Genomic DNA, 27,208 nt, shown 5'->3' on the forward strand with positions numbered 1-27,208 from the left:
TGGCAGGAAGGCAGAGGGGTCCATCCTGGGAACATTTAGGGGAACGGGGCCTGCAGGCCTTGCTGCATCTCTGCCAGGCACGTGGTGAGGCCGCACCCAGCTCAGAGGACTGGCCTGTAAGACTGTTCGGATGTTATCCGTTCTAATCTCCTCGGGGTTGGAATGGCCTCACATTGCCGATAGGGGCACCGAGGCCCAAGGTATTCAGTGACCTGCCCAAGATCGCGGAGGAGGGCGGCTTGGAAGGGGCACAATTTGAATCCAGCCCCTTTTGAGTCTGGACTCCAGAGAGCTATGGCCCTAAAGCAGCCCCCGCCCCACGCTGACTCCTGAGAGATTGGCCGCAGAGGGGACTGGCTCAGGGTCCAGGAGCGCCCTCTCACAGAGGCAGAAACACTCAGCCCGGCCCCTCCTGCCCGGCTTTTCCTGGGCCTTCTTTGTTATCTGGCCATGGCCACCCCTGCTCAGACCAAAGGCTCTGGCTGCCCCTCTGCCTGGGAGGCACCACATCTCTGGGAGCCCTGGGGGTGGGAGCGGGGGCATTCTGACCTTGGAAGCCAGGGCAGGGCAGAGCTGGCCTCCCTCCCTTCTCTTGTCCAGACGGACTGGGGCAGTTTATTCGGGCCTGTAAGGAAGGCTGAGTGGGCTGGGAGGTGGGTAGGGAGCTGAACGCCCGAAGTACGGGGATCTCGAGGATTTGTCCTACAGGCCTCAGTGGGTCCTGTAAGCATGGGAACTTTAAGCCTTTGTGGAGGGGCTGGCAATACGGGCCTGTTGATGAATTAGAAGAAGCTGTGTTCCTTCCTTTAACCCGAAGCTTTGTTAACAATTAATCATCTGCCCAATTAATAATTACAGGCTTGAGCAGCCCCTTCCCATGCCCTCGCCCCACTCCAACCTTGTCTCTGTTCTTCCTTCCTTTGCCTTCCCAGCCCCCACTCCTACCCCCGCCCTTGCGGCCATCAGTCCCTGCCGGCCTTCCTCTGCAGAGATGGCAAGGCCCCTGTGCCCTTGGGAGTCCCCCTGTCCCTGACACTACGCAGGGCATCGGTTCTGTTCTTCCCATGAGGGCCTTTCGGCAGCCCTCCAGGGCAGGCGCCACACAATCTGACAGACGAGGCACAGGGGCAGAGGGGCAGAGGGGCGAGGGACAGAGTCACACGGTACTCATTCACTCATTCTTTCACTGGATGCTATTGCACTATTCTCTGCGCGCCTCAGCCGCCACTGTGAGCAAGACAAGCAAACAGGAAATTCCTCTCCAGGCTTAGGGGACAGCATGGGGGAACTCCTGAGCAGGCGGGGCTGAGGGCAGCCCCCAGGGAAGGCAAGGGCTAGGAAGAGGGAGGAGTCCCCGGAGGGCGAGGTATTGGAGGGTGGGGCTCTGTGTGCAAAGCTACCCAGCAGCAGGAATGCTCAAAGCTCTGAGCTCAGCCTCCTTCCAGGGTAGAGTGTGATTTCTGTCTTCACCCTCAAGAGGGGTGTTCTCCACACTGAGGAATGAATGCCTTGCTAAGGGCGGACCCTTGGGCTTGGAGCCAGCAGTACAATAGCTGTCTGGCCGTCTCCTCTGGGCAGAATCGAGCCTCTGCCCCCACTCCCAGAGAGACCCAACTCCCTCCAAAAGGCTGTGGACTCTTGGGCCCCCTTGCAGGGGAGGCAGCATGGGTTCAGGCTCCCTGGCCCCTGCCCTGTCCCTGCCTGGTATACTTTGTCAGAGACTCGGGGTCCTGCATGCCGAGAGTTTATTTCTGAGCTCTTCCAGGCATAGGGTGTTCCTCGGTTCACTATCCTTGTCCCACTGAGAATATCCAGCAGCCCCTCTGGGAGTCGGGGCGCGGTTCTCGGGGACCCTCCCACCCAGAGAGGGAGCAAGGTGAGGCTCACAAGAAATGGACCTACATTTTACTGAACACTTGGTCCTAACAGGCTCTACACCTGTAAAACCACAATGCCCCTACCTCCTCGAGCACCTGGCACCTAGGAGTGGCTCTGGAAGGGTGGGGCTGCCTCTCACTGATGCCTGGTTACTTGTTTTACAAAGGAGAAGACTGAGGCTGGAGAGGTGAGGTGACCTAGCTGGAAAGAGGTGGAGCCACAAAACCAGCCCAGATGGAGGGCGGGGCAGGCATCTGGCGGGACAAGGCCAGTTCCTCCTGCAGTCGTCTAACTGACACCTGGGCTCAGCTTCTAGGGAGGAAACTGCTGCCATAGAGCCAAGGGTGAGTTGGGAGGCAGGCAGGGTTGGGAGCAGGTGGCCACAGAGGGGACTAGACACTGTGCCTCAAGGCAGGTACCGGCCGGTAAGGGGAAGGAGGTGGCAATGCCTGGGAGGGCCCCAGGCAAGGGTCAGGCAGCTGCGATGCGGGCTAGAGTCTTGGGGAGTGTGGGCCACTCCCCAAGAGGGTCTGATGCATGTCACTCATAGGGAGTGCCAGGGCTTGTTGCTTTGACTCACTGAACTTAGGTTTTCTCCTCTGTGAAATAGCAGTGGGAGGCAGATGTCCACGTGAGGTTAGAGAACAGCTAAGGTACTGAGCACAGCCCGGTCAGAGGGCGGCTCTGGGGAAGGCCTCAGATGTGCTGTCCTCTCATTCCCCCTCTTAGTCCTGTGTGTGCTGCTATCACAGAGTACCTGAGACTGGGTAGTTTGTAAACAGCAGAACTTTCTCACGAATCTGGAGGCTGGGAAGTCTAGGGTCAAGGAGCTACCATATGGCGAGGGCCTTCATGCTGCGTCATCCCATGGCAGAAGGGCAGAAGTATCCACACATGGAGAGGGGCAGGGCTGACCCCATGCAGTTGTCAGGAAAATGATAACTAACCCACTTCTGGCCCATGCTGTTATCAGGAACGATAACCCCCTCCTACAATAACAGCACAAGTCCCTCCATGAGGGTGGAGCCCTCATGGCCTAATCACCTCTTAAAGTCCACACCTGTCAACACCGCTGCACTGGGGATTACATTTCGTACACGTGAACATTGGGGGACACATTTTTCAGACCATAGCACCCCCTACATGATTACAGGCTGGCAAGGGGAAGCTGTGGACACAGGGGCTTGGGGATCCCTGGGTCTGTGGTCAGTCCAGGCTAGCTGGAGCTCAGAATCAGGCAGACAGCAGCAAACAAACTCCCCAAGGAGGTGGTGCAGGTGGCATGGGACCCCTCCCTTGCTTGTCTCCAAGTTCTGGGTGATCGGGGAAAATAATGGTGATGGGGGGATGGAAGTTAAGGGGAGGAGTGTGGATGGACGAGGAGGGCGGCCTGCATGGAGATGGGCCGGCATGGTGTGGGCAGGGGACAGATGGATGTAGAGTGCCAGCTCCAGGGTAGATCGGGGCAGGGGTCTGCAGTGTGGGTCAGGAGCCAGGGCCTTCGGAGCCTCCTGGAGTCTGGGCCTTACCTTGGAGGTTTCCTGACTTTTTGGACCTCAAGCCTCCTTTAAGCTGCAGGAGATCCCGACATGGGGCACTATCCAGGGTGACCCATTCCTGTTGGAGTTGGGTAGTGGTGGGAAGGGCTGCCCTGGGTCCCCTTGGCCTTTGAAGGAACTCTGGGCTCTGGGAAATGTAATTCCAGCCTGGCCTTGCAGTGTGCCACCGGGGTGCTCACATGGTTTTAGGCGGGTGAGAGGGGCTCAGGAGGTTGGCAGGATGGGCAGATGCAGCTTTCCTGGGCAGGGGATCGGATCATCTGCCAGAGCTGGAGAGCCCTGTGACCTGAAAATGGCAGGCCCATGGGGTCCTGATGGCGGCTGGGATGAGAGGGGGCCCTTGCCTGGGGCAAGGCTGAAGGCAGCAGCCTGGACTTTGCCCCTGAAACTCTGAGAAGCCCTGAGGCCTCAGATGGGTGTGGACCTTGCTGCTGTCACTTGCCAGCTGTGAGTTTGAGGCCCTGTGTGCCTGTGGAGGTGGAATGAAGCAAGGCCAGTAGCGCTATAGTCTTCACATCGCCCCCAACCCTCTCAGTACTGAGCACCTTCCCTGCACACTGGCCCAGCCGCCACGGGCTCCCACTGCCTCCTGGCTCTGCACACAGCAGGTCCGTGGTCATGTGTGGCCCTGCAGAGGGGGCTCTCTTCATGAGGGTGGTCCTCTCCCTGAGAGATAAAGAGCCCTATGCCCGAAATGCTGCCAGCGGTACTCATTCCTTTGGTTAATCCCAAACATTCACTGAATGTTTGCTCTGGGCTCTTCGGGCAGGAGCCACTGCCCACTTCTGGCCTGGCCTGTTCCCCCAGGCCAAGTTTACGCCTCTCCATTCCAGGCTCTGTGTGTAAGAGGCAGTCCGAGCCCTCGGGCCCTCTGAAATGTGCACATGCACCACTAGCCCCGGGTGGGACATCCGCCCTCTGCTCCCTGATGTCCACAAGGTCCCTCTCTGCCTGGACTGGGGGCTGAAGATCCAAGATGGAGAAGCCCCAGCCCAGCGCCCCTGCCTCTCTGGAGTCAGAGAGACCTGGGCTCTGCTTGTGGTGCAGCCCCCGCCCGTCACCCTCCCTAGGCCCTCCGGCTCCTTGCCGGCGGAGTGAGGGATGAATCCACAGCAGGGCTTGCCGAGCTTTTTTTTTTTTTTTTAAACTATAGAAGTTTTCCTTCAAACAAAATCTTGCAAGGAACTCAGTGTCTGAAATTGAAAAGCTGGGAGCATCTTCTTGATTGTTTTTTGGAGCGGGTCCCTGGGCTTTGTTTTTTCTCCCCCTTCACTCCACCTCTCTCTCAGGTCCCAGGAAACCTGGAGGGGAGTTCCAGGGACCTGGCTGGGAAGCAGCTGTCCTCAGTGCCCACGGGACCAGTTCATGGGATGTGTCTGTATATCGGGCCCTGAGGCCCGCCTTTAGCCCACCTCCCCTCCCGAGGTCTCCGTCTGCCAGTCACCTGCCTAATGCCCCTGCACCCTGGTGTCAGGCAGCCCCCCAGAGCTGCATCCCTCCCTCCTGTAGTTACCCAATGCTCTATGAACCCCTCTCAGCCGGGACCTCAGCATCGGCTCGCCACTGCCCTGCCCCCAGCCCTCCCCTTCATCACGGGCCGTCTCAGGTTGGGCGCCTTGGGATGCTCCCTTGCTGCAGCTCCGTGGCTGTCCCCGTGAGGGTCCTCCCTCAGTGCAGCTCCATCGCTCCAGTGGTGCTGGCGCGGTGAACCCGATTGGCTCCCTGCCTCCCAGTTCAGTCTAAACGGCACAGTCTAATAATGTAGGAGCCACTAGAGCATGCAGCTATTCAAATTCAAATTAAATTAAATTAAGCCGGGTATGGTGGTACGAGACTAGTCCCAGCTACTTGCGAGGCTGAGATGGGAGGATTGGTTGAGTCCAGGAGTTCACATCCAGCCTGAGTAACATACGTCTGGTCTCTAAAAAACAAAAACAAAAACATTATGGAATGAGCCTCTGGGGACGAGGAGCTGTTGTCCTGAGTGGACCAGTGACCAGTGCAGGAGGGGTAGAGTCCTAGCAGGGATAGAGCCCAGCTTTGGGAACCAGCTTTCCCAGGCACTTGCCGGCTGCTCCGTGGGAAAGTCCTCAGGCAGCCTGTAGGGAGCTGGGATCAGCGGATGGGGATGGGTTTGGAGGGGAGAGAGTGGTGCACAGGGACTGGAGGTGGGGGAGGGGTGGGGTTGCCATGGAAAGGGCTCCTGGGATGAGTCTTGGGCTGAGCCTTTGGCAAGGCCTCCACCCTGGGGCTGAGCCAGCAGAGAGTGGGGCTGACTCTGTGAGGCCCAGACTTTTGTGGGTATTCTGGTGGCCTGGGCACCCTGTCTTCCCTGAACCCTGCCTGCCTAATCTAAAAACTGCTCCCTTTGTAGCTCTGTCTCTCCTCTCTTGGCCTAGTTTCTTCATCCATGGGTGGGCACAGCAGAAGCTGTCTGACCTGCCCCATGGTGAACGGGATTTGCAAGGATTTGACTCTGGCCATCCAGGGAAGATGGAGTTTTTGACCAGGCCTGGCCCCTGAAGCAGACTTCTTCCCTCTGAGCCTGCTAGGGAAGAATTCCCCGGGGCTAGGTGTCATGGTCCACCAGGCCCTCCCTCGTCCAGGCCACTTATGTTGATCCTGGAGCAGAACCCCCAGATCTGTAGTCCTCCTGTCAGCTTGAGGAGTCTGTTTCCATCTGTTTCATTCCCATCAGCTGTGTGTGGCTGAGCAAGTCACCTAACCTCGAGGCCTCCGTGTCCTCATCTGCAAAATGGAGACACACATAGCTGCATCCCCAGTGTCCACCAGTAGCTGGAATGATATGTCGACTAGAGAGTGACCACTTTGTGTAGGCTTCCCTGTGGGTGGGTGTCAGTCCAAGGAGTGAGTCAGATGATGAGCGGAGAGGACAGCAGAGCAGCAGTTGTCTCTCCAGTCTTGCCAGGACTCCAGGATTGGCCGTGTTCTGCAGCCACCGCCTCTACCTGTCTCCCCATGTGGGATCCTGAAACCTCAAGCTGCATTTAGTCTCAGAGTCCAGGGGAGGTGCTCACTGTCTTCTGACCCCTGAGATGCCGACTCCCTCTGCCTTACCCCGGGGAAGGAACCAGTAGCAGAAGCTCCAGGGAAACTGATGAAGGGCAACAGAAGGAGGAATTTCTAGCAGCCCAAAGGGATTGGAATGGGTGGCCTGTGGGAGTGGACATGCAGAGGCACTGGCCTGGGGTGAAGGCTTGGACCAAATTCTTACTCACAGGCCCTCTGGACCCAGGAGAGGAGTCTGCAGGCCTCGGCTGGGCCACATTCCCCAGATTCTGGCCTTAGGTCCTGAATGCCTGGTGAGTTACTGAGAAAGGCCCCGCAGGCTGAGGGTACCAGTCAGGATTAAGCAGCCCCCCAATTGGCCCACCTCCCTTTGTACCTTAACAAAGGTGTCTTTGTTACCTTTCTTAAAGGTAATAAAGCCAGTCAGGAGCAAAGCCTGGCACGTGCAGGGGGTCATCTGCATTTGGTCATCCAGCAGGAAACCCAAATGGAAGGAAAGAAAAAAAAAATGCATTTATAGAACCTCTGCCAATGGCCAGGCTCCATGCAGAATGCTTTGACACCATGGCTCAGCCAGGTCTCCCACAGGACTGCAAAAGAGAGGGTGACATCTTCCTTTTACATTGGAGAAGACTGAGGACCAGAGAGGCTAAGTAACTTGCCAAAGGGCACACAGCAAGTAAGTCATGGCACCGGGATTCAAACCAAATCCTGCAGACTTACAGTAACAGAGGAGCTGGCGTGTCCTGAGCATCTGTTGTGTGCTTAGGTGTGGTCCCTAGGTTTTTGCGGGGATTAACTCACTCAACTCTCACAACAACCCTGTGAGATAGAAGTGGTTATACCTGCATATCATGGAGGGGGAAACTGAGGCAGGGGGAGGCAGAGTGACTTGCCAAGGTCACAAGCAGTGTTTGGATCTGGCCACTGCGGTCACTGGCCTAACCTGTGCCCCAGGAGCTGCTGTATATGGCAGGGATTGCTGCAAAGATGTGCCTCCTACCTTCCTTTTGGAGGTGGCAGAGCCCTCAGGTCGCATGGGGCAGGATCAGGCCAGGTGGAAGCTGGGCACAGGGAGGCAGGCTTCAGCGCGAAGCCCTTGCATGCAGATGAACTAACTCCTGGAGAGGTAGTGTGGGTCCACCCCGAGGTGTACCAGGGCTGGGGGCCATGGACGGGCCACTTCCAGCCCAGAATTGGAGACTGGAGGTTGTGCCTGGCAGCCTCCAAAATGCCCCTCATGGACATTCCAGGGATGCCCTGAGTGCCCACTGGGTGTTGGGCCTGCCCACTGCTGGACACGTGACAGCTGGCCCCTTCTCCCAGTTGGAGGAGTTGAGTGCCCAGTGACTGTCCCCCAGCTGAAGACATCAGAGATCAGGTGTTGAGGGGAAGGCAGAGAAGGGGCCAGAGGGTCGTGGACAGGGGAAGTGGCTGTTAAGACATAAGCCGTCTGAACCACGGAGGAGGGTGGCAGGGGCAGGGTGAGGCCAGCCAAGGGCACCCTGGGGGCTGAGCTAGGACCCTGGCCAGCGCAGGCAAGCTCAGGACCACGGAGAGCTCCACAGGAGCCGCCCATCACCAAGTGACAGCTGTCAGTGTGAGTCTGCGCCTGGGAGGCTGTTACCTGCCTGACCAGCTCCCACCGTCACAGCCAGGGGCCTCCGGGGAGCACCTCCCTTCTCCCTGGCCAGAAGCCCCTGGCTGGGCTCCACCTGAGTCCTATGAAGTCATGGCTGGGTCATGGAGTTTGGGCTCATCAGCTTCCCTCCCTCACAGCCCATCAGGCTTCCAAGCGGAGCCAGAGAAAAATGGCACAAGAAGTGGGAAGAGGGAGGGAAGGAAGGAGATCTGTCCAGCTCAGACCCTCCGGGCTATGGCCACTGCCTGAGGTGTTCCTACTGCCATCCTGGGTCAGCCTCCGCCTCCCTCTTCCAGGATCACCTGGCTGCCAGGAAGCACCTGGCCTATGCTCTACCACCTATCCCAACAGACTCAGGCCTGGCCAGAGGCGGTGGCCCACACCTGCAGTCCCGACACTGGGGGGCCGAGGTAGGAGCATCACTTGAGCCCATGAGGTCGAGATCAGCCTGGCAATGTAGGGAGACCTCATCTCTACAAAAAAAAGTTTAAAAAATCAGCCGAGTGGTGGCGCACACCTGTGGTCCCAGCTATTTAGGAGGCTGAGGTGGGAGGATTGCTTGAACCCAGGAGTTTGAGGCTGCAGTGAGCCTTGACCATGCCACTGTACTGCAGCCTGTCTGGGTGACAGAATAAGACAAGACCTTGTCTAAGAAAAAAATGTAAAAGGCGCAGGCCCCTGGAGCTGGGTGTAACTCACAGGGTGTCTGGCAGCGGGATGGGGGTGGAGCCTCAAGGCCCCCTTTTCTTGGAGTCTCAGGAGGCATGGCTTCCCAGCCCGTGGCCCCTCCTCACAGCAGGTTTAGGTTTTGCTCCCTGGTGCCCTCAGATAGGACACCACCCACCAAGGCTGAGGCCCTGCCAGGGACTCACCTCCAAGCCTCTACTTCTGGTGTGCCCCCACCCAAAGGCTCACTCTCTTCTCTGCCAGGCTAGGGAATAATAATAGGGAGAAGAGTTACCACTTATCATTGAGTGCTTATTATGTGCTAAGCATCTCATCGATGAGAAAACAGAGGTACAGAAAAGTGGTTAACCTGCACAAGGCCACACAGATAGGAGTGGCAGAACTGGGATTTGAACTGGGGAGTCCAAGCATATAGAAGTGACGGTGAGGGCATTGTGGAGGCCCAGGGCAGTGCGGGGTGGTCTCATTGAGCACCTGCTGTGTACATTCCCTGCTGCAGGGAGCTTGTGTGCCAGCTGGGAAGACAGACATAGGGAGAAATGAGCCTAGTGTTGACAGGCTGGGGCTGTGGACGGGTCTCTCTGATTCTCACTTGAAATAAGCAGGGCAGAGATAATGATACCGATTTTATAGATGGAGGAGTTGAGGCTGAGGGAGGTCAGGTGATCTGCTCTGTATAGTGACTATAGGAACGTCGACAATGCTGAGGAGCCGGGGGAAGGTTGGGAGAGTTCGAGATGGGCTCTGGCTTGGGCAGAGGCAGGTGCTTTGGTTCCAGGGAGGCCGATCTTGGCACAGAGCAGACATCTAAGAAATACTAGGTGAATTTTAACAAACTGAGTAAGGGCCAGAGTATGGCATCTGCGCTGTCAGAGATTAGCCTTGGCAGTGGGAAGGAGCTGGAGAGGGCTTTTGTCCTCAGAGGGCTGCCTGCCTGGGTCACAGGGCAATGACCCAGCCCAGGGGAGGCCCCAAGCCCTCACTCGGCTAATCTTATTCTCCAGGCAGGTCCTGACCACAGTGAGCCTCCTGGCTTCCTGAACTGCTGGAGGACCTCAAGCCATGTACATCCAGGGAAGTGGGCGGGAATGGAAGAGTGGACCCGACGATGTCCCCCACACTGCTTTGAGGCCACAGGGGGACCACAGACATAAAGCATCTCCCACCCCGCCCATCTCTCAGGTGAAGCTTCTAGACAGCATGCTGCAGGAAGGACCTGAGATTTAGATCTAGAGATGAAGGTTAGCCCAGGACCTGCTGCTAGCCACTGTTTGACCTTGGCCATGTCCTTCACGCCCGACCTCACTGTTGGTGTCTGCAGGAGAAGTAGTGGTTAGGGCAAGGCCCTGCAGAGACAGATGCTGGCTGCAAGCCCCAGGTCTGCCGGATAGGGCCGGCCTCCTCCACCCCAGTCAAGGGCTGGTCCGTTCTTCCAGTGCCTGGGGCCACCCAGTGTGCTGCCTTGCTCACATCTAGCTCTTCAGCAGATCCAGCAGCCTCTGAGCACACTCTACACCCTACACCCTGGTGGAAGCCACGCTGACTCGCCTGGGCAGTTCCATGTGGCCTCCTGGCTTCCCCTGCCCTGCCCTTGAAATGCCCATCCATTCTCAGCAGAGCAGCCAAAGTGAGCCATTCACACCAAGGTCAGGCCATGGCCTCCCTTCTCTGAATCCTCCAGTGAAAGCCACATTTCTAACCGTGGCTTCAGGCCCTGTGTGATCTGGGTTTGCTCCCTTCCCCCCATGTCCCCTTGCTTGCTCCGTCCCACCCGCCTTACTGTTCTTCACTTGTGCACACACACTCCTGCCAGGGCACCAGGTGTGCCTTCCGCCTGGAACATTCTTCCCTGGCACCCTCTCCCGCATGGAGTCTCTGCTCACGTCACATCCTCGGTGAGCCTGCCCTGCCCGCCCCATTCATTGCTGGACATATGACGCACTCGCTCCCGCCCGTTACGCGCTTTGTCTTTCTCCAGAGCACAGCCTCTTTGGGCACGCAGTTTTCTGACCTGACTCGTGTGTTTGTAGTTTATGCAGCCTCCCTATCCTGCTGGGTGCTGAGCAGGCTCCCTGAGGGCAGGGATTTTGGTCCGTCCTGTCTCCCCATGTTCCCAGTGCTCACCGACATGCCTGGCACACGGGGCTCTGGCAAAATTGTTGCTGAGTGAATGAGTGATGTGGGTTGGGTGAGCACCCTGTGGCATGTTGTATGGATCAGATGCCACAGGGGCGGCACCATCCACTGGGTTGTCTTCACTGGTCATAGGTGGACTCCTCAGGGGCCCTGTCACTCTACTTGGATTGAACTTGGCAGCTGGAAGGGGTTCAGGACAGCTTTAGCCCTGGACACAACCCCGTGATTGACCCTACAGGATCCAGTATGATCCTTCTATTGTGCAACGCTGTTGAAGCAACATCATCTCCACGGCCTCGGTTTCCTGATAGAAGGGGACCTGTTTCGTGTTGGGAGGATTCAGTCCAGTCACACGTAACATGCTTAGGAGAGTGTCTGGCATGTCAGCCTCAGTGATAGTTTTATTGTTACACCTGACGGTGTGTCAATGCTTTGTTGTTTTTGCTTTTGAGATAAGAGTCTCACTACCCTGCCCAGGCTGGAGTGCAGTATTGCGATCTCAGCTCACTGCAGCCTTGACCTGCAGGGCTGAAGCAGTCTTCCCATCTCAGCTTCCCAAGTAGCTAGAACTATAGGCATAAAGCCACCACGCCCTGCTAATTTTTGTTTTGTTTTGTTTTGTACAGACAGGGTTTAGCCATGTTGCCCAGGCTGGTCTTAAACTCCTGGACTCAAGTAATCTGCCCACCTCGGCCTCCCAAAGTGCAGGGATTACAGGGGCATGAGCCGCTGTCCCCAGTCTTGATGAAGCTTTGTAATGGAAGCTGAGATGCCACCAACTGGGGCCCAGTTTGGTGCCATGGCTTTAGCCCACAGCTGGGCCACCTGCACTACAGAGGGATCTGGTGGTCTCAGCTGTCATGAGAGACAGAGACGCGCTGGCTTGAGAACCAGAACTTAGGTTCAAGTCCTGACTCAGCCACCTCCTTAATTGTCCTTTTGCGAAAGTCTTGCCATCTTTCTGAGTCTCATTTTCTCCATCTGTTAAAACAGGGCAGTTTAAATGAAGTACCAGAGTGGTTGAGAGATTTAAATGAGACCCTGAGTGCCAGTGCTTATTTATTCCATTTTATTTATATGCTGTCTCAATAAAAAAAATGAAAAGACAAAAAGGAATTGAGCTGAAAAAGATTGAAACTGTGCGGGCAGCTGCAAGTGAAGGAGTCCAAGAAAATGCTGTCTCTGAGGTGCTGTTGACATGCTCTGGGCTAACCACTGTGTGCTTCTGAGGCTGTGTGCTTCTGAGCCTCCTAGCAGCCTGAGTGATGAGGGAAACATGCTCAGATCCTTGATTCTCAGCAGCAAGCCAGACTGAGGCCTTATTAAGGGGCCCTGCCCTGAAGGCTCCAGTGACAGAGGTGAGCTCCTAAGCACTGGTGAGTCTGTGCTCAGAAGGGCACAGCTGGCTGTGAGTAACTAGATCCTGAAAGCCAGCCAAGGAGCAGCTGGGTCAATCTGACCTTAGCAGGTCCACGGAAGCCCTTTACGCCAAGCAAGCTGTTTCCTTGCCTCTCTGAGTTCCTCTTACCTTGCTTTGCTAAAGCCTTTGTTCGTGCTGCCAGGGGATTTAGAGTCTGAATGGCAGCCCCAGGCCATGCCCTCCACATAGCTTACACCAGTTGTGTAACTTGGAGTGTCCCCCACAGAGGCAGGTCCCAAGTAGAGAAAAATGACCCACTAAGGCCAGGCACAGTGGCTCACACCTGTAATCCCAGCACTCTGGGAGACCAAGGTGGGCGGATCACCTGAGGTCAGGAGTTCGAAACCAGCCTGACCAACATGGTGAAACCCCACCTCTACTAAAAATACAAAATTAGCCAGTGTAGTGGCGCATGTCTGTAATCCCAGCTACTCAGGAGGCTAAGGCAGGAGAATTGCTTGAGGCAGAGGTTGCAGTGAGCCGAGATTGCACCATTGCGCCCCAGCCTGGGCAACAAGAGCAAAACTCCGTCTCAAAAAAAAAAAAAGAAAAGAAAAATAGCCCACCAGAAGGATCCAGGCTGCCTTTCCAAGTTCTGAAACCCCATGAGTAGTTTGCTCTGGAAGCTTCCGCCATGCTAACCCTCGCTGCAGTATTGCCTTGTGCCTGGTCCTGGCTGTAGCAGGAACTCCTAGCCCCTTTTGCTCACCCTGCTGGTCCAGCCCAACTGGTCTCACTTTGCCAGACAAGGGCTGGAATCCAAAATGGAGAATGAAGTGCAGAAGACCCACTTCAAAATGTTACCAAGGGGTAGCCCCTCCTTCCAAACGCCAGTGGAGAACAGCCCCAGCTCTGCCCTGGGACATCTACCATTTAGCAGAGGTCAGGCCCCTATCCCAGATTGTTCTACCTGCCTGCAGTCAGCTGTGCCCACTCCATGTGGGCAGCTCCAGGGGGCAGGTGTTTACTGGAGGAGGGATATCTGAGTTCGAATGGGGCAAGCACTGCCCTGTCAGGATCAACAGCTTGACTGCTTCTTACCAGCCTGCTCAGGACTCCTCGCCAAGCTGAGGCCATGAGGGGCACCTGGTGCAGGAGCCCAGCTGCCTGGTTCACACTCCAGCTCTGTTGTGACTTTGGGCAGGTCCCTGAAGGCCCCTAAGTCCTAGTTGCCTCCTCTATAAAATAAAATAGTTGGAGGAGATGGTCCTTAAAATTTCTAGATGATGGCTGGGCGCGGTGGCTCAAGCCTGTAATCCCAGCACTTTGGGAGGCCGAGACGGGCGGATCACGAGGTCAGGAGATCGAGACCATCCTGGCTAACACGGTGAAACCCCGTCTCTATTAAAAAATACAAAAAACTAGCCGGGCGAGGTGGCGGGCGCCTGTAGTCCCAGCTACTCCGGAGGCTGAGGCAGGAGAATGGCGTGAACCCGGGAGGCGGAGCTTGCAGTGAGCTGAGATCCGGCCACTGCACTCCAGCCTGGGCCACAGAGCGAGACTCCGTCTCAAAAAAAAAAAAAAAATTTCTAGATGAATCGTGTTGTGATTCTGTGCCTTATGACCAGGTGGCTTAGAGAAAATTAAATTGGGGGCATCCAGCCTTGAGCATTGAAAAGAACAAGAGCTTATGGAGCACATGCTGCATGCCAGGAACTCTGTGCCCATTTCACAGATGGAGAAACTAAGGTTCAGAATGATGAGGAGCCTTGATTTTTTTTTTTTTTTTTTTGAGACGGAGTCTGGCTCTCTCGCTCTGTCGCCCAGGCTGGAGTGCAGTGGTGCGATCTCAGCTCACTGCAACTTCCACCTCCTGGGTTCAAGCGATTCTCCTGCCTCAGGCTCCCGAGTAGCTGGGATTACAGGTGCCCACCACCATGCCCAGCTAATTTTTGTATTTTTAGTAGAGATGTGGTTTCACCATATTGGCCAGGCCAGGTCACCAGCTCCTGACCTCAGGTGATCCACCTGCCTCAGCTTTTGAAAGTGCTGGGATTAAGGTGTGAGCCACCCTGCCTAACCCAAGTGCCTATCTTTCCACCCTACCTTGCTGTCCTCAGAGTTAAAAAGTAGGGAGGCTGGCCATGGTGGTTATACTAAAAATATAAAAATTAGCGGGGCATGGTGGTGCATGCCTGTAATTCCAGCTACTTGGGAGGCTGAGGCAAGAGAATTGCTTGAACCGGGGAGGTGGAAGTTGCAGTGAGCCGGGATCTCACCACTGCACTCCAGCCTGGGTGACAGAGCGAGACTCCATCTCAAAAAAAAAGTGAGGGGGAGAGCATGACCCAGAGAAAGAATCAAAAATAAAGAGAAGCCACAGATGAGAACATTTTAAGAATATCTAGGTAGGACAATGCCAGATGCCAAAGGCAAGGTTTCTGTCTCAGCCTTTTCTGTGACTCACTGGGTCCCCTGGACAGGTCACTGGTCCCACTTGGCCCCACCCAGCATTTTCATTGGTCAAATGAATGTAAACTCCTGGCCTGCCTGCCCACCTGCCTAGACTCAAGGGTGAAATGAGCTGGATAGCTGCAGTCGGAGGTGCTCTGTGGCTGCACGGCTCATTCATAAAACGAGGCATCCAAATCCAGTGGGGGGTTTGGCTAATGGTGACATTCCAATGTCCGTTTCCTAGTTGTGACAAATGTCCCGTGGTGGTGTCAGCTGGGAACAATAGGGTGAAGTGCGTGGGGAAGCCTCTGTGCTGTCGTCTTTGCACCTTTTCTGATAATCTACAAATATTCTAAAATTAAAAGTCTATTTAGGCCAGGCACAGTGGCTCATGCCTGTAATCCCAGCACTTTGGGAGACCGAGGCGGGTGGATCACGAGGTCAGGAGATAGAGACCATCCTGGCTAACACAGTGAAACCCTGTCTCTACTAAAAATACAAAAAATTAGCTGGGCTTAGTGGCGGGTGCCTGTAGTCCCAGCTACTCGGGAGGCTGAGGCAGGAGAATGGCATGAATCCAGGAGGCGGAGCTTGCAGTAAGCCCAGATCGCGCCATTGCACTCCAGCCTGGGCGACAGAGCGAGACTCCATCTCAAAAAAAAAAAAAAAAAAATTTAAATTGGAGAGTAAGAATATACAAGCATCTCCATTCCACAACCATAAACGAATTGATAAATCAAACTGTATAAATGAATAGCAAATGGTTATATCATGAGTCATGAATACAGAGTGATTTATTCACAATAACCATGTAATATGTGCGATTTTGGCCGGGCGCGGTGGCTGAAGCCTGTAATCCCAGCACTTTGGGAGGCCGAGACGGGCGGATCACGAGGTCAGGAGATCGAGACCATCCTGGCTAACACGGTGAAACCCCGTCTCTACTAAAAAATACAAAAAACTAGCCGGGTGAGGTGGCGGGCGCCTGTAGTCCCAGCTACTCGGGAGGCTGAGGCAGGAGAATGGCGTAAACCCGGGAGGCGGAGCTTGCAGTGAGCTGAGATCGGGCCACTGCACTCCAGCCCGGGCGACAGAGCAAGACTCCGTCTCAAAAAAAAAAACAAAAAACAAAAAAAACTAGCCGGGCGAGGTGGCAGGAGCCTGTAGTCCCAGCTACTCAGGAGGCTGAGGCAGGAGAATGGCGTTAAACCCGGGAGGTGGAGCTTGCAGTGAGCTGAGATCCGGCCACTGCACTCCAGCCTGGGCAACAGAGTGAGACTCCATCTCAAAAAAAAACAAAAAAACAAAAAAACAAAAAAAAAACCATGTAATATGTGCGATTTAAAAAGAACCGGTACATTTATTTCTACTGATACCAAAATCTTTTAAATCTATCATTGATTGAGGAAAACAACTTCGTTAGACTTAGTGTCCTGTATGGTAATATTTATGAAAAATATTAAACCCAGAACAGAAAAATTGCATATAAAGCCAGAGGTAGACCTCAAATTTTTTTTTTTTTTTAGATAGTCTTGCTCTCATTGCTCAGGCTGGAGTGCAATGGTGCGATCTTGGCTCACTGCAACTTCCACCTCCTGGGTTCATGTAATTCTCCTGCCTCAGCCTACCGAGTAGCTGGCATTGCAGACATGCACCACTACGCCCAGCTAATTTTTGTATTTTTAGTAGAGATGGGGTTTCACCATGTTGGCCAGGCTGGTCTCGAACCCCTGACCTTGTGATCCACCGACCTCGGCCTCCCAAAGTGCTGGGATTGTAGGCATTAGCTACCGCACCGGCCAACCTCAAATTTTTATGCCTGGAGATTAGTAAAGGGCATGGGATAATGAAGGGGAACTTTTATTTTATTTTGTTTTATTTTATTTTTGAGACAGTGGCTCAGTCTGATGTCCAGGCTGGGGTGCAGTGGTGCAATCATGGCTCACTGCAGCCTCAACCTCAAAGTCTTAAGTGATCTTCCCACCTCAGCCTCCTGAGTAGCTAGAACCACAGGCACATGGCACCACACCTGGCTCATTTTTAAATTTTCTGTAGAGATGGGGTCTCACTATGTTGTCCAAGCTGGTCTCAAACTCCTGGGCTCAAGCGATCCTCCTGCCTCAGCCTCGGAAGGTGTTAGGATTACAGGCGTGAGCCACCATGCCTGGCCTAATTTTATTCCTTAAATATGTTAGAATTCAGTGTTTTCCCTTGAGAGCTGTGAGTTTTTTCAGTGAAAAAGTATTGGAAAGGTTTGTCAGTATGTCCACAAAAACGAAGATAGGAGGGGAGGGACAGGACCCAGGAGGGCAACCTGCAGCCTGCTCTTGCTGTCCTTTCCCCCGGCGGCATCTGCACTGCGGGCTGAGCTTTTCCCAGGGCGCATTTTGCTCCTGGGTGGGGTGGGCCAGGCGGAGGAGCAGGCTGCAAAGGGGGCACGGTGGTGGCCTGGGGGTCTCAGGGAAGGGCTGTGGGAGCACAGGGATGTCCTCAGTGCTGGAGCTTTCAGAGGCCTTGGTACCCTGAGCTGTCTCTTGGGGGCAGGAGGTCACTCCATGCAGGGGCAGCAGGTGCTGGTCACCACATTCTCCAGCAAGGTGACAGCAGAGGCCTCCTAGGGTCCCCTTCCTAGGAAAGGAGCCTGGGCTGCCCTGATGGGTCTGCTGTCTCTCTCTCCCACAGGATGAAAATGAGACGCTACAAGCTCTTTCTCATGTTCTGTATGGCCGGCCTGTGCCTCATCTCCTTCCTGCACTTCTTCAAGACCCTGTCCTATGTCACCTTCCCCCGAGAACTGGCCTCCCTCAGCCCTAACCTGGTGTCCAGCTTTTTCTGGAACAATGCGCCGGTCACGCCCCAGGCCAGCCCCGAGCCAGGAGACCCCGACCTGCTGCGCACTCCGCTCTACTCGCACTCGCCCCTGCTGCAGCCGCTACCGCCCAGCAAAGCGGCGGAGGAGCTCCACCGGGTGGACTTTGTGCTGCCCGAGGACACCACCGAGTATTTCGTGCGCACCAAGGCCGGCGGCGTCTGCTTCAAACCCGGCACCAAGATGCTGGAAAGGCCGCCCCCGGGACGGCCGGAGGAGAAGCCCGAGGGGGCCAACGGCTCCTCGGCCCGGCGCCCACCCCGGTACCTGCTGAGCGCCCGGGAGCGCACTGGGGGCCGGGGCGCGCGGCGCAAGTGGGTGGAGTGTGTGTGCCTGCCCGGCTGGCATGGACCCAGCTGCGGTGTGCCCACCGTGGTGCAGTACTCCAACCTGCCCACCAAGGAGCGGCTGGTGCCCAGGGAGGTGCCGCGCCGCGTCATCAATGCCATCAACGTCAACCACGAGTTCGACTTGCTGGACGTGCGCTTCCACGAGCTGGGCGACGTGGTGGACGCCTTCGTGGTGTGTGAGTCCAACTTCACAGCTTACGGGGAGCCGCGGCCACTCAAGTTCCGGGAGATGCTGACCAACGGCACCTTCGAGTACATCCGCCACAAAGTGCTCTATGTCTTCCTGGACCACTTCCCGCCCGGCGGCCGGCAGGACGGCTGGATCGCCGACGACTACCTGCGCACCTTCCTCACCCAGGACGGTGTCTCGCGGCTGCGCAACCTGCGGCCGGACGATGTCTTCATCATTGACGACGCGGACGAGATCCCGGCCCGGGACGGCGTCCTCTTCCTCAAGCTCTACGACGGCTGGACCGAGCCCTTCGCCTTCCACATGCGCAAGTCACTCTACGGCTTTTTCTGGAAGCAGCCGGGCACCCTGGAGGTGGTGTCGGGCTGCACGGTGGACATGCTGCAGGCAGTGTACGGGCTGGACGGCATCCGCCTGCGCCGCCGCCAGTACTACACCATGCCCAACTTCAGGCAGTATGAGAACCGCACCGGCCACATCCTGGTGCAGTGGTCGCTGGGCAGCCCCCTGCACTTTGCCGGCTGGCACTGCTCCTGGTGCTTCACGCCCGAGGGCATCTACTTCAAGCTCGTGTCCGCCCAGAATGGCGACTTCCCGCGCTGGGGTGACTACGAGGACAAGCGGGACCTGAACTACATCCGCGGCCTGATCCGCACCGGGGGCTGGTTCGACGGCACGCAGCAGGAGTACCCGCCCGCGGATCCCAGCGAGCACATGTATGCGCCCAAGTACCTGCTGAAGAACTACGAGCAGTTCCGCTACCTGCTGGACAACCCCTACCAGGAGCCCAGGAGCACGGCGGCGGGAGGGCGGCGCCACAGGGGTCCCGAGGGAAGGCTGCCTGCCGGGGGCAAACTGGATGAGGCGGAGGGCTAGGGCTGCATGATATGATCGGGCTCGTGGCAGGGGGGAGGTGGCGGCGGCCCCTAGCGCCATCTCCCTGCCTCCTGCCAGCTCCGTGGTTCTTGAGAGGACCAGGAGTGGTGGGGGGTGGGGGTGGGGTTTTCCTACTTCACCCTTGTGAATCAGGGGTCAGGTCTTTGAGCTCAGAAAACATCCCTCCTGTTGGGAGGGGGCGCAGGCCGTGATGGCTGGGTGGCCCTTCTGACTGCTGAGACTGCTGTGGCTGTGGCCAGGAGGTGCCACTGGACTGTGTGTGGTGGTCCCTGGGTAGCGGGGGAGGGCAGGCAGGGCTGGGGAAGACAGCCTGCAGGGTCCCACCAGGCAGCCTCTGGGGTGTGGCCAGACCAGGACAAAGGCCCACCATTTGGCATCCCTGGGTCTTGGGCTAGGTGTGGGAGACCAGCCTGCCAGGAGGACCCAGGGCTCTGTAAGTAGATGCATTTGGGTCCAGGAGGAAGCATGGACACCTGGGAGGGAAGAGATGAAAAACCACATCCTACCAAGAGGAGGTGCTGAGGGATGCTTTGCAGTGTTGTCAGAAGTGCTGGGCCAGAGGGAGACAGAACTCCACCCCCTGCCACAAAGGACAGGACCTGGCTGCCCTGGGAGGCTGGCACCTGAGTCTGTCTCTCTGCTCCCCTCGGGTTGTTGTAAGCCAACACAGGGGCCTGGAGAATCCTGAGGAGCTTTCCTTTGGGTTCCAAACGCGGCCTTGACGTTCCTTCTCCCGTTTTTACGTTGCTGTCTTGTGGACTGTGCACTCAGTCCTTGCAAGGCCAGGAGTCCAGTTGTAAGTGGGGCCTTGAGGGGGAATTGGGGAGGAGAAGACTGACATGAGGCCTCTGCACGGATCCGTCTCTGCCTCCCCATCACCTCTTCCTTCTCACACCCAGTCCCAGCTGCAGTCACTATTGTGCCCCTCCTTGGGGCAGGCTGGCTGGGGGCCAGGAAGGGGCCATGAGGCTGCCTTGAGCCCAAGAAGGGACAATAAGGCCAGTTGTATGCTTCCTATTCCTCATAGCTTGCCTTGGTCGGGGTGTCTTTGTTGGAGTTGAGTCTAAGCTGCTGTGATTAAGAGACCCTGAAATACAGTGATTTAAGCAAGACAGAAGCTTGTTTCTAATTAGTCTAGATTGAGATGGCCCAGAGCTGGTAGGGCAGCTCTGTGTTTCTTCATACGCACCTTCCAATTCTGGGTACACAGTGGCTGCTCCAGCGCCAACCCTCCTGTGAGCATCGAAGCCTGAGGGAAGCAGAAATAGGCAAGAGGGGCACACCCACTTTTTGCTAAGGGCATGAGCCAGAATTGGCAGGCTCACCTCTGCTGGCCTCTCATTGGCTGGGACTCAGTCACATGGCCACAAGCAGCTGCAAGGGAACCTGGGAAGTGTAGTTTTCAGTGGGGCCGCCATGTGTCTGGCCTCACCTTGGGGTTCTCTTATTGATGGAAAAGAAGGGAATGGATATGGGGGACCAGTAGCATCTCTGGGAGAGGGGGAGGGGGCAGCAATAATTCAATCGTCAGATCCAGCTCTCATTGTCAGAGTTTCCGGAATAGCTTGTTCCTGTTCCCCTCACTGCAGCCCAGGGCGGGGGGCAGTGAGGAGCCTGCAGCTCTGTGGGAAGGGGAAACACCCCCTCACCTTGGCCCCTCAAAGGCTTCCCAATGATGCTGGTTTACAGAGTTGGCCTGTGGAATGGTTCATGTTTGTGCGTGTGTGTGTGTATATTTATGGGCATGGGTGCATGCTTCGTGTGTATTTGTACCTGTCTGTATTGCTGTGTCCCTGTAAATACATGCTTGTGTGTGGATGGGGGAGGCCAGGCCCAGGTGTCCTTCGTCAGGCCTGTGGCCACACCTCCTGCAGCTCCCCAAAATGACTGAGGCGGAAAGCCCTTGGGGAGCCTGGAAAGCAAAGCTAAAGGGGATGCAGGGTCTGTCCGTCTGTCTGTCTGTCAGTCTGAGGAATGAGAATCCTCCTGACCTGAGGGCTGTGCAGCTGAGAGCCCACTACCTCCCCAGCCCCTCTCAGCCCCAGCCACATGATCCCACCCGTCCCCTCCCCCACCTCCAGTGGGGCTGTCTCCGGTTGTCTTATTGTTGGGCGTTTCCTGATGGGCCAGAAGAGGAGGGCATCTCCTTGCCACAGCTCTGTCTGGGTTAAGTGCCCAGTGAGGGCATGGTGTGGGGAGCTGGCCTCAGAGCAGCCACTGGTGGGCAAGCATGAAGTGGGCTGAGGGGCTCTGAGCCACTTTGCTCCCATCTAGGGGACTGCCCCCATGGAACTCCTCCTTTGAAGTCACAGCAGCCTTCCTTTCTGTTTCCTCTTGGGGCCGAGAGGTGGCTCAAGAAGTCAGGGTCCCTGTGGCTCTGGGTCAATCCAGGCCAGGCTGCATCCCACGGACAGGGAGTCTCAGGGCTCCTGATCATGCCCAGGCCCTGGCCTGGCGCCTCCTTCCTTGGTAGCTTCCTCACCCCATGCCCCTGGCACCCTCAGTTGCTGTGGGGATGCCCCTCCAGGGCACCAGCTCAGAGCTAAGGGAAGGAAGACAGGAACAGCTCAGAGCTGCCAGGTCCTGCCTTCCTCGCAGACCTGGTGGGGCAGGGCCTGTTCACAGCAGCAGGAGTGAAGGCCTGGCCACTGGTGGAGAGGACAGCTGTTAGAGGGGTGGAGGCCAGGGCGCGGGGTTGAAGAATTCCACATATCATCACAGCATACACTGGGAATCTGGTGGAGGTAGAGGAACCCAGAGCCACTCCCTGAATACAAAGGGAAACCAAGCTGAATGTGACCACCGGCACACTGCTGCCATGTCCCACGTCCACGCTTCTCCCGGGAATAACTGGCCCTGAGACAGCTAGACCCAAGGAGGCCTGTCCATGCCAAGCATCCAGGAAGCATGGCGGGCCCTGTCCACCCATGGGTCACGTCGGTTCCCAGGGGCAGCATGGGAGAGCTTTGGGGGCAAGAGGGAGAGTCCGGGTGGGGAGACAGGACTTGCCCAAGCAGAAGGCAGGACCCTGGGAAATGTATAATTTAAGGACATCAATAATAGTATTATTTTTTTTTGTAAGGGAAAATCAATATGTACATTCTGAAATCATTTTCTCTGTAAATGGTTGGATTTCATTTCACCCTTAAAGGGATGCTTAAAGGAGAAGATAATATTAATAATAAAAACAGCTACAAAGTCTCAATTGTGTGCGCATGTGGCTGGTTTGTGGGTGCTCTGGGGCAGGGAGGGGTGGGAGTAGATGTCTCTGGTCTTGCTAAAGACACCCTTGCTTCTGGATCCATGGGGTGCAAGACCTTCCTGAGGACTGGATGGCCAGTGGGGTGAGGGGGCTGCAGGGAGCACCTTCACTTAGGCACGAAGTGTCCCCCAGCCGCAGGTGGAAGCAGCTGGGAAGTGGAAGGTGCTGGGCCGAGGTCTGGCAAAAGGAAGCAGAAGTGAGCCAGGCTCCTAGGACTGGGGGTGCCCCCCGTCCTGCAGTGGTCAGGGACCCTTTTGGGGATCTGGATGAAGGCTTTGGTGCCTCTGCAGAGAGGGAGTGGTTCTCCAGTTCTGCTTTGGAGCATCAAAATAAGTGCTCCTGCCTCAGTAGTTTTTCCTGTTGAGTTCTAAATGCCTCATCCAAGGTCACAGCCGTGTTGATTCTGGGTCTGGACTCTCAGCACCAGGTCCTCTGGACTCCCAGGAGCAGGTATATCCATCCCATGGAGCCGACCTTGGACTTGTGCTTGGACAGCGCCTGGAGCCTTGGGATGTGGGGGCTTCCAAGGAGCTTCCTCTGGGCCGGGTGGACACTGGCGTTGTCCTGGGGGGTCCCCTGTGTGTGTCCTAAAGACGATCTGAGGTGGTGGGAACAGACACTGTTTTTTTTTTTTTTTTTGAGACGGAGTCTCGCTCTGTCGCCCAGGCTGGAGCTCAGTGGCGCGATCTCCAGTCACTGCAAGCTCCGCCTCCCGGGTTCATGCCATTCTCCTGCTTCAGCCTCCTGTGTAGCTGGAACTACAGGCGCCGGCCACCACGCCCCGCTAATTTTTGTATTTTTAGTAGAGACGGGGTTTCACCGTGTTAGCCAGGATGGTTCCATCTCCTGACCTCGTGATCCGCCCGTCTCGGCCTCCTAAAGTGCTGGGATTACAGGCGTGAGCCACCGCGCCCGGCAACAGACGCTTTTTGAGCTCTGCCATGGTCCCCTGTGGGGTGGCTGTGCAACCTCCATGTTAGACAGAGAGATGGAGGCCCCAGAGATGGGAGGAGGCGTGACCGCAGTCCTGGTGGCCAAAGCAAGGGCTCATGTTTTCTGAACACTCGCAAAGTGTCACACATGCGTCAGTCTGACACCTGGGGGCTGGGACTGCCTGGACTTCTGACACACTCACAAAGCCCATAAAGGCACCTGCTGCAGGTACTTGGAGTGGGGATGGAGTGGGGGCTGAATTCCACAGGCTTGAGGAAGTGGAGAAGATGTAGACACCCTACCTATCCAGAAGAGGGCAATAGTGACCCACATGCCATTTACGATCAAGTTAACAACCCTTAAATCACGTCCTATGGTGAATCATCATCATCATCAACATCATCATCATCATCATCATTAGTATTTAGAGACATTATTGATTAAGTGCCTATTTTGTGCCAGACTCTGAGCTAAAAGATGTTGCTCCCCATTATACCCATTTTCCACGTCTGTAAAAGGACCCCACAGCACCTGTGAGGTCTGCTGCCAAAAATTAACCATCTGGACCTAATCCCAAGGAACCCGCACACAACCCGGAACGGAGAGACGATCTGCAACAAACTAGCCTCTCTCATAGGCATGCATTTCTTGCAATTCTGTTTCTCTGAGGTGTTTGCAGAAAAGCCCAACCCAGCATCACTTTCACCAACCACTTTCCAAATTCCTATCCTAGATGGCCAAGAGCTTGTAGAGGCAAAACATCAACAGTGACTCAAATGTTTGCCATGGTGGCCTCTACACAGAGCCTGCTTTTCCCACTCGTCCCAGCTGACCAGCGTGTGTAAGCCCAGCTGAGAGCAGAAAAACTGCCTAGTCAAGTCCAGCCTAAAAACACTGATCCAGTCTCATGAGCTCAGTTGCTGCCAAGTTTCTGTGATTTCTTACAAAGCTTAATTGTGGCCACAGATAACTGGTATAGTTTGCTTTCATTTAACGACAACCTAAACCAGTGAGGCAAACTGGATAAACCAACCCAAACCAGTGAGGCAGGCAAGGAATGTATTGGTTTACTAATGGTAAAGTTCAGGGGTAATGTCGGCTTCAGGTACAGTCACATTGTCATCCAGCTCTCTTGTGGCTGAGCACAGCTGCACCTCCCGACTTGTGCTGCCCGGAGTCTCAGACAGGTTTACCCCTCGTGCCTGCAAGACGGCTGCAGCAGCTCCAGGCTTCACCATCTCAGCTTTAAGCTCAGCACAAAAGAAATAGAGCTCTTCTCTCTCAAAGTCTTGGGTGTGGATCTCACTGACTTGATTTAGGTCACGTGAACATCCCTGAATGCATCAGTGAGACTGGTGGGACTTGGGATGGAATCTGCCAATTCATGTAGATCAATCAAAGCCCTGTGTCTATTGACTGAGGAAAAGGGAAGGTGGTTCTCCAACAGAAATCTGGGGCCCAGATGGTACCTTTGGCACAGCCTCAGCTGGCTCCAACAGGCCTTTCACCAGCCACCAGCTGCTGTCCTCATCTGTAACACGGGACCATCATAGGACAGACCTCCAGGGGTGATTGTGAGGACGCTCAGAGCTTGGAGCAGAGCCTGGAGCATGGTGAGAGCTCCATGAGTGTGAGCAGTCAGCATCGTGGCCCCAACCGCACCCTCCATCTCCTTGCATGTGACGCGTGGGTCATGCATCCTTTCCTGGGTCTGCTTCCCTTAGTCTCCGTGACTCATCTGTCTCGTGGCTCTCCTCTTCCTCCTCCATGACATTTCTTCCTGGTTGTCTTCCTGGTTCCTTTTTCCCTATGCACTCCTTTAATAAGGGGGATCCCAGGGCTTGGTCCTGGATCCACCCTCTACGTGCAGTTCTCCATGCTTACCAAGGTGGAACTGGCTCCGTCTCTCCAGGGAGTCCTCTTTCCTACAGACCCAGCCCATGAAGCCCACTGCCCGCTGGCCGAGGCCCCCAGGTGTCAATGTCACCTCAAATACCATGTGGCCAAAATGGAACTCGGCTTCCTATAAAAATCTGAGCCCATAAATTCCTTTGCTTGGTTGTTTGTTTGTTTGTTTGTTTGAGATGGAGTCTCGCTCTGCCACCCAGGCTGGAGTGCAGTGGCATGATCTTGGCTCACTGCAACCTCTGCCTCCCAGGTTCAAATGATTCTCTTGCCTCAGCCTCCCAAGTAGCTGGGATTACAGGTGCCTGCTACCAAGCCTGGCTAATTTTTGTATTTTTAGTAAAGATGGTGTTTCACCATGCTGGCCAGTCTGGTCTTGAACTCCTGACCTCAGATGATCCACCCATCGTGGCCTCCCAAAGTGCTGGGACTACAGGTGTGGGCTCACCCTGCCCAGCCAAATTCCTTTTGAAAAAAGACACCACCAGAGGGCAGCAGGTATTCTCTGGCCCAAACGTCCTCCTCTGCAAGGCCTTGCCTACAGGGTAGGTTGCCCCCCAGTTACTGGCCCAACCTAGCCCAGACTTGGCACTGCTGTTAACGGTCACACGGGAGCCCCCACGGTGTAATTAGAACCTCCCACCTGTCCTGCCAGGCTGCCTTCTGAAGACCCAGCATGCCTCACAGCAGGCCCCAGTTAGAGCACTGGGCCTTCTAGAAGGCCACACGGGACAAGGCCAGGCCTTCACCCACATGAGTGTCCCCAAAGTATTCAAAGGTAACAACCTAAACCGGGCTCGATGGATCACGCCTGTAATCCTAGCACTTTGGGAGGTCGAGGTGGGCGGATCACCTAAGGCCAGGAATTCGAGACCAGCCTGGCCAACATGGTGAAACTCTGTCTCTACTAAAAATACAAAAATTAGCAGGGTATGGTGGTGGGTGCCTGTAATCCCAGCTACTCGGGAGGCTGAGGCAGGAGAATTGCTTGAACCTGGGAGGCGGAGGTTGTAGGGAGCTGAGATCGTGCCATTGTACTCCACTTGGGTGACAGAGTGAGAATCCGTCTCAAAAAAAAAATGTTTTAAAGTAGCTGGGCGTGGTGGCTCACAATGTGGTCCCAGCTACTCAGGAGGCTGAGGCAAGAGGATTGCTTGAGTCTGGGAGGTCGAGGCTGCAGTGAGCTGTGATCGTGCCACTACACTCCAGCCTGGGCAACAGTGAGATCCTGTCTCAAAACACAAGAACGACAACAACAACAACAAAACGAGACACATTTTTCTGCTTTCTAGGAGCTCAAAAGTGTTTGAGAGTAGGCCGGGGTTTCCCAGGCTGGGCACTGCTGTCACCTCAGGCCAGTTCATTCCTTGCTATGAGGCTGTCCTGTACAATGTAAGGTGCTGAAGCAGCGTCCCTGGCCTCCAGCCACTAGATGCCAGTGGAACCCACCCCCGCAAGTGTGACAACCAAAAAATGTTTACAGACGTTACTAAATACTGCCTGGAGTGCGAACTCACCGGAGGAAGAAGTGCCCGGAGCATGTACAAGGCAGGCACTTTGCATACATTGCCTCATGGAATCCTGTGGGGGCGCTGCCAGCGCTCACTGGAGTGTCAGCTTTTCTCCCGTGGAAATGAGTGATATTCAGAACTGGGCCCTTCCATTTTCTAGCCTGCGAAGATTAAAGGGGGGATCCCAGGATTTAGGGAGATTAAGGGCATGAATTGCTCAAAGGCATACAGCGCCTAACCAGGATTTAGGAACGGGGCTCCAATACCCTTCTCATTGTGCTGCATTGCCTCCTAGTGGGAGGGCCAGGCATGACTGTGACTGGCATCTCGCTTGCTTTTCTTTCTTTCCATTTTTTTTTTCCTTTTTTGAGTCTCACGCTATCACCCAGGCTGGAGTGCAGTGGCACAATCTCGGCTCACTGCAACCTCTGCCTCCCAGGTTCAAGCGATTCTCCTGCCTCAGTCTCCTGACTAGCTGGAATTACAGGCACCCACCACTAGGCCTGGCTAATTTTTGTGTGTGTGTTTTTTTTTTTTTTTTTTTT

General features: G+C 55.5%; 1 protein-coding gene across 2 annotated transcripts in view; it reads left to right on the forward strand.

Annotated features, from left to right (window-relative positions):
* MGAT3 (beta-1,4-mannosyl-glycoprotein 4-beta-N-acetylglucosaminyltransferase) overlaps positions 1-22,254 on the forward strand; it is a 48,392-nt gene extending 26,138 nt beyond the window's left edge. For both annotated transcript variants that reach the window (XM_023222209.1, XM_023222210.1), the window contains exon 2: positions 17,429-22,254. In XM_023222209.1, the coding sequence (XP_023077977.1) occupies positions 17,429-19,031 (1,603 nt within the window). In that variant the 3' untranslated portion in view covers positions 19,032-22,254. The remainder of the gene's footprint in view (positions 1-17,428) is intronic.
* Positions 22,255-27,208: the final 4,954 nt, after the last annotated feature.

The sequence above is a fragment of the Piliocolobus tephrosceles genome, chromosome 19 (assembly GCF_002776525.5).
Source record: "Piliocolobus tephrosceles isolate RC106 chromosome 19, ASM277652v3, whole genome shotgun sequence".
NCBI classification, from domain to species: domain Eukaryota; kingdom Metazoa; phylum Chordata; class Mammalia; order Primates; family Cercopithecidae; genus Piliocolobus; species Piliocolobus tephrosceles.